This window comes from Theobroma umbraticum, unplaced genomic scaffold (assembly GCF_002168275.2).
Source record: "Theobroma umbraticum cultivar Fairchild unplaced genomic scaffold, ASM216827v3 scaffold_67.0, whole genome shotgun sequence".
In the NCBI taxonomy this organism is placed as follows: Eukaryota; Viridiplantae; Streptophyta; class Magnoliopsida; order Malvales; family Malvaceae; genus Theobroma; species Theobroma umbraticum.
Window position 1 is genome coordinate 3,498,899 of NW_018397262.1, and position 11,493 is coordinate 3,510,391.

Below are 11,493 nucleotides of genomic sequence, written 5' to 3' on the forward strand. Positions count from 1 at the left end.
TTGTGTAAGTTCAAGAACTAAAAGAACTTCAAACTCATACCCGTCACCACTGGCAGTTTGTATTACTACTAACCCTTTCCCTTTCACTTGCAAATTGATGCCATTTCCAATCTCTACTCTGAATCGATAGTGCTCATTAAACTCAGCAAATAGCTTCTTATTAGGTGTCATATGATTAGAAGCCCCACCATCAAGCAATCACAGCTTTGCATTAACTGCTTTCACATTCCCTAAGTGAGCCCTCAACAAGTGTTCTTCAGCTAACTTGGCTTTTTCTACTAGTTCATCACTTTTTCTTGCATTTTCAGTTTTATTTTTGCAAATTCTCTATACATGTCCCATTTGATTGCAATTTCGACATTTGACATAGGGTCTAAACCAGCAACTATTCTCAACATGACCTTTCTTCTTACAATAAGAACATGCATGCATCTTACCTTTCTTTTACTGATTTCTAGTTGTCACTTGAACCCCTTTTCTTTCTCCTTCAAATCATAAGAGCCTTTCTTCGAGCTAGACTCTCCCACTGATTTCCTTTTGGTTTTTTCCAATAAGGTAGTTTCAATTACAATATCACTTCTCATAACCCTCATTTGTTTAGTTGCTTGGAGGGCATATGCCACATCTAATAATGACATTTTGGAGAGTTTCTTTTCCATAAAAGCAACTGTAGCTTCAAAATTTTCTGGTAGGGAGATAAGGGCCTCCTGAACAACTCTTTTTTCTGAAATATCCTCTCCTGAGAGTTTCAGTTGATTAACAACTCTCATAAGTCTACTGATGAAGTCCTTTGCATTCTCAGAATTCTTCATTCTCATTGTATAAAACTCCCTAGTCAAGTTCATATTTTGCATTTCTTTGATTCTTTCAAAACCTTCAAACTGAACTTTCAATCTTTCCCAAGCATTTTTGGCAATTTTGCAACCCATAATTCTTACAAACATAGCATCTGTAAGAGCTCCCTGGATGTAAGACAAGGCATAATATTGTTTAGCCACTTCCTCTTGATACTGTTTGACTTGAGCTATGGTTGCATTATCTTTTAGAGTGGGAACTTCAGCTCTTGATTCAACAGCATCCCAGAGGTCAAGACCTCGAAGGTATGACTTCATCTTTTCAAACCAAATTGGATTATTTTCTCCATTGAACACTGGAGGTGCTTGAAGGCTGAATGCAGTGTTTGATGGAGATGGAAAGGCCATTATGTTTTCAAGCGAGTGTATAATTATTTTCAAAGAAAGTCTTTGGTTCAAATGGCCATACGGTTCCTTGAGAACTTAATTTTGCTCTGAAACTATGTTAAGTATCAGAAGTAAAAGACAAGAACGAGGTCACTGTAAACGACCTTTGTTAAATGGTTCAAAAACAAAGACGAACAGAGGTTTTTCAAACTAAACTTCTTCATCGTGGTTTTTCATTCATTAGCATGGTATATCCAAATACTTTGACAAGGGATGAGATTACACAAATTACTCTGGTTCATGTAGAGATTACTAGTGCTAACTGTGAAAGATTAAAGAGCATGCAAAATTACACATAATATAACACCCCATTCATGCAGACACATCTCCATAATTCAACCTGGAAATCAACCATGGCACGTGTGATTCATCTTCAAAATATCATGCAAGCACTATCAACAACAATCCAAACCCCCGAATAATGGAGTACTAAATCGTTTCCATAGCCCTCTCTATTGTTTTTTATGCAATGCTGACTAGATTAAGATAGTCTCTAAGCCTATCTTTTATTATTTCACCTTTATTAAATCAGACTACTCTTACGCCTTCCCATTGATAAGTTTTTCATTTTTTTCTGACAAACAGACAGTGACTTTGCCATTAGCTGCGGTGGTCCACAGATAACTCTTCTAGTGGCATTGAGTTTGACATTGATGAGAATCTGGTTGGTCCTGCTTCATATTTTGTGACAGATACAAATAAGTGGGCAGTTAGCAATGGTGGATTTTTTATGGATATTGGTGGAAATCCTAAATATATCAGTTCAACACCAACGGAATAAAAACAACTTTAGACACAAAACTGATGCAGGCAGCAAGAGTCTCTGGGGGTCACTCAGATAATATGGATTAGGACTTGAGAACGGAAACTACAATGTTGAACTCTTCTTTGTGGAAACAGCTTTTCAAGATTCTCCTTCATGGACAAATATAGGGAGGCGAGTTTTCGACATCTATATTCAGGTGCTTATTTTCATCCTAAATCTAGCGCAATTCTTTTACTTATTTAATCATGTGAAGCTTTAAGGTTACAAGTTACCATACATGTTTTCAATTTATCTGCCGGGAGAGCTTCGAGTAAAGGATTTTGACATCAGAAAGGAAGGGAATGGGGCCATATTCCTAGCAGTTAGAAAACAATTCATTGCCAAGGTATCAGAAAACTAACTCGAAATTCATCTGTTTTGGGCTGGAAAGGGGACTTGTTGCATGCCTGTTCGAGGTACATATGGACCTACTGTATCAGCAATCAGTGCTACCCCAGGCATTTCATGATTCAGTGCAATTAGATGATTGAAAGTTAAGGACTCCCTTAATTATGCGGAGCATATTTGTTGATTAGGTAGATTTTTAATTCGTTGCAGATTTTGTTCCCACAATTAACAAGCTCAAGCCTCCAAAACTTGTGACGACAAGGCTGATAATTCTGAGTACTGTTCTTGGCGTTTCTATAACCTGTCTATCAGTTTTGGCAGTTGTCTATATTCACCGGAAGAGGGGAAAGATGCTAAATACCGTCAAACATAAGGAACTGATCGATATGGACGCTACGCCACAGGCATTTTCTTATGCTGAACTAAAAACTGCCACTGAAGATTTCAGTCCATCAAATAAGCTAGGACAGGGAGGGTTTGGACATGTTTATAAGGTGAGTCATTGCCTTTAAAAAAAAAATTTTAAAAAAAGATGAGCCATCGTTCTAACCAAAGACCAACCAGGAGCAAACAATGTTTTCAACTTTCAAAGCTAGATATCCCATTTGGTAATCTTCTCACACTGCTCCTTTTCTTTTGCTATAGGTGAAATGAGACCCTCAATCTCCCTATCTTTACACTAAATATACAGTGCTCACAGTGCCTCCTTGTCAAATCACCAAAAAACTCAAAACTAATTTGATAACAAGTCTATTACAAAGGTGCCTGTTCTGAAATTATATTAAATTTTAGGATAGACATCCAGTCTAAAACCATTTGATAATAAGTGTAATGATCCTTTATTATATTTATGTTGCTTAGAATATCCCAAATTTAACTCATACGAGATTTCTTTTAATCACCACTTTAATAAAGAAATCATAAAAGTTAGTGTAATTGGGAAAGAGTAGCTGCGAATCACGAGGTGTAGTCCAGTTTGATCGCGCAGCCTCAAACTCAACAAGACATTCACCACAAACCAGTATGAGTAGTGAACTACAAGAATTATTTTTCTCCCGTCAGGTGCAGCACATAATAATGGAAGATAACTAATTAATGAAATAAAATTACTGTTACATCTTTATTATGCATTGTTTTTATCGATAAAAGATATACTCGATATACAGGGGATTCTTGGAGATGGGAGAGCTGTTGCTATGAAAAAATTGTCTGAAGCATCCCACCATGGGAGAGATTAGTTTGCAGCAGAAATTGCTACTATATCTGCTGTTCAACATTGCAATCTTGTGAGGCAGTATAGGTCCTGCATTGAGGGAGATGAAATCTCTCAAACAATAGCCTTGATCAAGCATTGTTTAGTACGAAAAATGACTTATCGCACCTGTAAATTTATCTTATACCTACCTAGATGCATGAGAATTTTCTTGTTAGTTATGTTGAAGTTTATAACTCTATTCCAAGAAGACGAAGGGATATAATTCTACATGAACATAATGCTAATGTATTTTGTGCTATGATGGAAAGTTTTTTTGTGCTACAGCTTTAATTAGCTAGCAAATATTTAGTGAAAGAAGTATGGTCTTTAATCATGCACTTCAAGATCTGACTTCCATTCTACTGTTGACATTGTTTATCAGATTTAATCTTCGTCATCGATTTGAATTGGCCAATGGGATTTAACATATGCTTAGGGGTTGCAAAGGGTCTAGCTTATCTTCATGAGGATTCCTCGATCAGAATAGTACACAGAGATGTCAAGGCCAGTAACATTCTGCTTGACTCTGATCTCAACCCCAAGATTTCAGATTTTGGTTTGGCCAAATTCCACGACTGCCATATGACCCATATTAGCACCCGAGTCGCAGGAACAATGTAAAATACTCTTTGAGACAAAATATCTGTAGCATTCTTAATTTGTTACTTCTCCATTTTCTTCCCACTTTCCAAGTATGTTGAGTGAAGAGGTTATATATTTGTTTTCTGTTGTTAATTAATGTAATGGGTATCTTGCACCAGAGTATGTCCTGCGAGGGCACCTTACAGAAACGGCTGATGTGTTTAGCTTTGGTGTTGTAGCCCTAGAGATTGTTGGGGGGAGGCCAAATAATAAGTTGGAGCTTAGACGAAGATCAAATACAAATTCTTAAATTGGCATGACTTGTCACTAAACCTTACCCTTTTTTGTTTCATGATGATGTTTCAAGATACGTACATACATATATATGGTAATAACAAATATTGATAAATAAAGAATATATAGTCCTAAATAATAACAAGTACCACTATATTTATGAAAAACCTTCTATTCCTTCTCCCGCCCTCATCAGGCTTGGAACCTACGTGAAAGCGACAGAGAAAGGGAACTGCTAGACTCAAGATTGAGTGATGAGTCCAACATGGAAGAAGTGAAGCCTGTGATCGCTGTGGCATTCTTATGCACTCAATCGTCACCTTTGTTAAGGCCACTGATGTCCAAAGTTGTGAGAATGCCTATGGGAGATATTGAAGTAAGTCTCGTAACATCGAGACTTGGATACTTGGATGACATAAACTTCGGAGATGTAGGCAGTTGTGTACGTGGCAATAGTAGTTACAGCAACTTCCTAATACCGTCAAAGCATGTCACCGAGCCCAGGTGTGATGGGATCATTGAAGAGAGTCCGTAAGTTCGCAACTGCATCTTCAGAAAGAAGAGTTAATTTATTTTACAAAAAAAAAAAGAAAAAGAAAGAACATTTAATTAGCAGCCCATTTCTATTTGATTAAAAGATTTTGCAAACCAGTGGAAAACAAACCTCAATCTAAATAAAAGAAAAGACGAGCTTCTTTTACTTTTTCTCATTGTTTTATTTTTCCCTTTATTGTCTCTAAATAAATATTTTTCATCAAAAAATTAGCAAAAAAGGAAATAGAGAAAATGTAAAATAACCTCAGCCTAATCTTTTCTCATGTTTTCTTTTTACTTTATTGCCTTTTATTTTATTTTTCCTAGATACAAGAAAAAAAATAAATCTATCATTTATATAATTTAAGAAATAAATTCAATTATTATAATTATAATAATTTATGTTTAAATAAAAATAAATATCCAATCATTAAAATTCAATCGTCTATTACTTTACTATATATTAAAATTAAAATGAGCCTTTGTGTGGTTCAGTTGGGTTGCAATTGATTGACACTTCGGCCGCCCAATTGTGTAACACCCCAATATTTATAAAGATTATGGATGGCTTAATTTAGTTAAGCTACTTAATGAGTTGATGTGAAACTTGAGTACATCTATACCAGATTTGGAGTGTATCTATGAGTATGTAACACTAAAAGTTTTTTGAAGTACTAGTGAACGTGGCTCTGAAATTTTTAGATATAACTAATATGTTTTTTTTTTATACATCATAAACTAATACTGTTATTTAGATGCAACTAATATTGGTAATACTGGCATTTAGATACTATTAAACTATGTTTTGAATATAAAAACACTGTTTAGATCCTTAATTGTCACTTTGAAATGAATTCTCTTCATCAGCATGTGAATTGAAAGCACCAAAGGTGTGCAGCTTTTTTTTCATCAAATTTGCAAGGGCAACTGCTAATATGTCTAGCAAACAAGAACAGGAAAACATGGATGACCCTCGACATTCTTCATATGATGCATCCAGAGACTAACTCAATTGAGAGTCCATGCCCGCACTATTATCTTATTGTTTAGACAATAAACCCTAAAAGAATGAAAGTGTTATTGGTATACATACATCAAAGGTATTAGATTTCTATATATCAAGTTTTGTTACAAGAAGATTATCGCAGCTGCTTAACTTGTTCTTTTTTTGTCTACTTTTTTCTCAGCCTATTATACAAGGAAATCCATTTCACTTGATGATTTCTTCCTCATGAAGTAGCACTACAAAGCTCCAACCAAGAATTCAGTATACTCTAAACTGCTCTAATTCAAGATGGCAACAAAAATGCCTTGACAATTACCCATAATTATTTAAACTTGATGAATTGTCAATTGAAACTTGTCCGGACTGCTTTTAGTGGATCCACCATGATTTACAACATTGGAAAAGTTTAGGAATTACAGAAAAAATTATTGAAAGAAAGAAATCAAGTGTAGAGCTTAGACTTGTAATTGTCAAGAGTGAGGCCTACATGGAGAAGTTTGGTAAGCCTTATGAAAGAAAGGATTTGTTTACACTATGGGGCATTTTTCAGCTTCTAAATTTTGCCTTGGAAAGCTACCAGACTTAGACCTTTTGTTCTTTACTAGAGACAAGATAAGGATCAAGAAAAATGGATTGCCAAAGACCTAAGGCTACATCACCACCGCCGTTGTTTCATTACTATGGTGAGGAGGAAGCACTCGACATTTGTGGTCCCTGATTGGACCTTTAGGGGATGGTAAATTCTTGTACATAATACCACAACACATAAATATTGTGAAAAAAAAAGTAAAAAGAAAACTACCAGATTTTAATTGCAATTAACCAGCTAGTCATGTTTACTTTGTTTTGCTTTGGCTAGGCTGAGGTTTATATAATGCCATGGGAGCAGATGCTAAGTGCAATAAAGAATGGCAACAAGAGGATCAAGTGGGAAGATAGGATACCTTATGCCTATTGAAAGTGTAACCCATATACTTTTTTAGAAAAGAAAGACTTTCGAAAATGTAACCTCTCAAATGAATACAACTAGAATGTTCGCCTTTATACTCAGGTAACTGTTTAAAGTTGCGTTTCTTTTACCATTTTGAGTCTTGGATGGTCTTCTATACATTGATTGAAGTCATGAGTAAATTAGCTAATGCCTAAGCCAAAAAATTACAAAATCCATACATAATTAACAATTTATTCTTTAAAAAAAAAATTCAAATTGGACCAAAGCAAATGAACTGTTGGCTCCATAAGTTATTGATGATAATAAAACATTCCCACTCATTAATGTCTAACTATACTACTTGAGTATGCAAGTTAAAAATGTATGTCAGTAATAAATTAATCACTAAAAAGCATATATCAAAACTCATTAGAATAAGGAGTTACAAATGAGCCACAAAGCAGAAGCCTTTCAGTTGGATAATCAATAGAGTTTGTCAGCTAAAATTCAAAAGTGAAGTTGGCCAGTTCAAAGATAGTAAGCTCTTAATCGGTTAAAGCCTTATTTAATTGATTAAAAAAGGAAAGCATATTGTGAGATAGAAAAGACTCAGTCGACTAAGAAGCATGGTTAGTCAACTAAGAGCTTACTACCAGAGACTTCAATTACAAGACAGAGAAGACTTAATCGACTAAGAAGTATAGTTAGTCAACTAAGATCACTCTGTCTGAAAATTTGAATTTGAATGATTGAAGACAAACTAATGGCTAGAATTGACTCTAAACTGTTTCCAATGGTCTGAAGCTATCAACATCTATCAAATTGATTTTTCAAGTATAAAAGACACCCCCAACGACTAAGAAGAAGATTAGATGCTTCCTAGATCAAAAAAAGCTTAAAAATAGCAAAAACTCTTTCCATCCTTCCTACACTTCACTCTAATCTTTGTAATAGAGTTTAGCACTTCAAATTATATCATTTAGATCAGGTTAGTGATCATAAGTACTTTTTTATATCTGTACTTCTTAATTATTTAAAGTGTGCGAGTCACTCTAAGAAAATTAATCTAGCTTAGGTTAGCTTGACTGGTTTTATAGGTTCTAACTCAGCCAAGAAAAGTTAGTTTTGGGTTTTGGTTGATCCCAAGAAAAACTATTATTAAAGGTAGTGGTTGAGCCTGTGAAAAGCCATTGTAAAAGCTTAGTGGAAGCTTGGGAATTCCACCATTTGTAGTGATTTGGTTCGAAAATCCTTGATTGAAAGATCAAGGTAGTGGATGTAGATCAAAAAGATCGAACCACTATAAATCTTTGTGCATTGTCTACCCTCTTTTATTTTTAATTTCATTTTTTTTAATCATTCATTCATCCAGCATTTAACTTCTCATCATTGACCTTTAACTTGCCCCTTAGAAGTCAATTCTAGTTCAAAAAGTGCTATTCACCCCCTTCTAGCACACATCTTTGGGACCAACAGAAGAAGGGTTCATGTATCCTAAATTGGAAGATCAGTGCACCCATAGGTATAGATGGAACCTTTCTTATCTCATTTTTATCGAAGGTTATTTCTTTGTTTCCTTTATCATAAATTTCAATTTTAAAATACTCATTACTCTTTTTCTTTGATACAAATAAAGATTTTGAATTTTGGTATGGTACCATCTGCACAAAGATACAAAATTTATATAGAAAGAGTGACATGGTCTGTAAGTGAGAAATACATACTAGCATGCGATAACATGACCTTGATGATAACACCCCGATACTATGATTTCTTATAGAGAAGCATGGTGCCAATGCAGCACAACTGGCCCATCCGCAACACTCTAAAGTTTGCAATTGAATGAGGCAATAATCGCCTTAACAAGGTGTGTGTGTGTGTGTGTGTGTGTATATATATATATATATTCTTGGCAAATGGAATATGGATTGGAATGGATTACATCCCAATTTTTTTTTTGTTTGATACTTGTCTGCTTCTTTATATGTCATTCACAATCCTTTTATCTCATAAAATAATACGTTTTACTTTCTCAGGCACAAGCTACTGGGGAGGCAAGAAACAAATTAATTGAAGAGTTTCTAACAATGCAAAGCATATATGATTATATGTTTCATTTGTTGAACGAATATGCCAAGCTCTTGAATTTTAAACCAACAATACCTTTAAAAGCCCAAAAGGTTTGCTCAGAAATGGCAGCATGCTCAAGGGAAGGTTTATGGATGGAGTATATGGAGCAGTCCATGGTAAAGTCCCCTAGCAATAGGCTTCCATGCACATTGCCTCCCCCAAATGAACCTTAAGCTCTTCAAGCTTCTCTCAACCAAATGAAGAAAATAACTACGCAAGTGGAGGAGTGGTAGATTGAATATTGGAAAAAACTTAGTGATAAGAAGCAATAGAGACCTCTCTTTTTTCGTTCATTTTTATGGTCATTGTTTCCAAATAATAAAATTATTACCATTGGCTACGATTCAACATATCATATGGAAATTTTGTCTGAATTAATTAAATTGAAAGCGAATTCCCTAACAGTCACAAATTATTTTCAAAATTAATGATGTTTACTTGTTTAAACAAAAATAAAAGAGATAATATAAGTAATATTAACTTCTAAAATAAAATAAAAAATATCCATAATGATAATTTAGAAGATATATAGATGTAGTCATGATGAAAACTAGAAAAATAAGGACAGTTCTCCTACTGTTATAAATTACCGATTAGGCTAGGGATTACTTGAGATACAAAGAAATTTAAAAACAAAGGAATCACTCTCACAAATAAAGACTATAGATTGTGGAGGAAAATGCCTTGAATGGAAGTAGTTATATGGAATTAAAGAGCTCACCCTTTGACGATGTCCAAGCTCATCTCATTTGGATATGTTGCTTGCAACTCAACTTGAATGCCATCCAACTGTCTCTTGAACTTGTCCTTAGATCTTGCATAAAGCACCTTAGTCCCCACCCTTGATGTACTAGGTGACCAATACCACAAACAACATTGCAGCCGTTTTTATTGTAACAATTTTTCAAAATTTGAACAAAGAGAAATGAGGTGTTGGGCTTTCCTTTTTTGCTTTCATATACCATGCAAAGAAGAAAATCTTGGTTTTTTAACGAGGGATATAATATATATTACAAGGCCAGCAGAATAAAAGGATGGGCAATGAAGGCAAATAATGGAAATTATGCTTTTGGTTCGCATGCTACGAATTTGGGTTTGAAAGAAAAAGCGATGGAGGCTAAACAAGCTTTAAGTCAAGAAAATATAGAACCATTGTAACATTTTTTGTTTTTTGGATTAAGGAAATGAGAGCAAGTCATCATTTGAAAGATCTAGTCAAGCTCTTGGAAAATATCTTTAAGAATTTTCTTCTTCTTTGCTGAGGACCAGAAGTGGGTCAAGAAAGAAAACATTTTTCTTTCTTTTTGTTTGTTTGGATTAAGTAGATGAGAGCAAGTCATTGTCGAAAAATTAAAGTCATTGTGGAAAACCGTTTAACCAATTAGTCAAGCTCTTGATATATCTCTTTAGGAATTTTCTTCCTATTAAATTCTAAATCTTTGAAAGACGTTTCAAGAAGTGCTTTAGGTATTTTCCTCATTTTTTTTGGGTGAAATTATGAGAGATAACTTTCTTCATAAGCTCAATTCAAAAATATCCCTTTTTTTAATAATTTTAACTATTTTTAGCCAATTTTTGGCATGACTTGACAACAATACGCTATAAACAATTTCATACAATTAAAATGGTTTTAGTTTTCTCTATCCCGCCATTTAGAAAAAATTTCAAAATTAAATCTCGATTTCTTTCTCTGGTCAAATACTATCTATCTCGCCATCCAAAGAGTAGAGATGACATCGAGCTTTTTCTTATTTTGTTTATTTTTGATGGATGGTGGATCTTGGGGTTTTTAAAGGTGATAAACAGCGATTTTACTCTTTTATGGTGATTGTAGGCAGCATAATAAATGTGGTAACTAAATGCTTTCTGGTGATGGCTTACTTCGAAATGTGTGTTGTGATAGAGATGTCCATGTTGATGAGTTGGATCAGATTGGTTAAAATGATGGACTTAGGGAAAAAGGGAAACTAAAGCATGTTTGATGGGTTTTATGGTGGTTCACGGCTTTTTTGTGTCTAAGATTAGGATGATTATTAAGCATGTTTGCTAGGAATTTTGAATTGTAATTATTTAGGAAATATTTTGTAAATGGAGTATATTTTGTTTTTGCATAAAGGTGTACACACAAATTTCTCGTCAAAATTTCTTGACTTGAAAATTATGAAACAAATACAAATATTTGATGATGTGAGTGATAATCTCTGAAAATTCCTCTGATTAATTTCTTCACTTCGTTTTCAAGAGTCACGAACTTGGACTTTGTCTTGATCACGAACTTCGTTTTTGCTTGATCACGAACTTCGCTGTTGCTTGATCACGAACTTCACCGTTGCTTGATCACGAACATTATCTTCATTCGAAAGACCT

General features: G+C 34.4%; 1 protein-coding gene and 2 pseudogenes across 1 annotated transcript; 2 read left to right on the forward strand and 1 right to left on the reverse strand.

The window, feature by feature from the left end:
• Positions 1–461: 461 nt before the first annotated feature.
• LOC149526984 (uncharacterized) lies at positions 462–1,202 on the reverse strand. Its single transcript, XM_089784112.1, has one exon. It carries the CDS (start codon positions 1,200–1,202, stop codon positions 462–464), a length of 741 nt encoding a protein of 246 aa, XP_089640238.1.
• A 224-nt stretch (positions 1,203–1,426) lies between these two features.
• Positions 1,427–5,060, forward strand: LOC110419653 (putative LRR receptor-like serine/threonine-protein kinase At1g56140; annotated as a pseudogene).
• A 1,333-nt stretch (positions 5,061–6,393) lies between these two features.
• Positions 6,394–7,023, forward strand: LOC110419655 (uncharacterized; annotated as a pseudogene).
• The last annotated feature ends 4,470 nt before the right edge of the window (positions 7,024–11,493 follow it).

Excerpts from the sequence above, each read along its gene's own strand:
- LOC149526984 (XM_089784112.1), bottom strand. The coding sequence starts at position 1,202 with ATGGCCTTTCCATCTCCATCAAACACTGCATTCAGCCTTCAAGCACCT.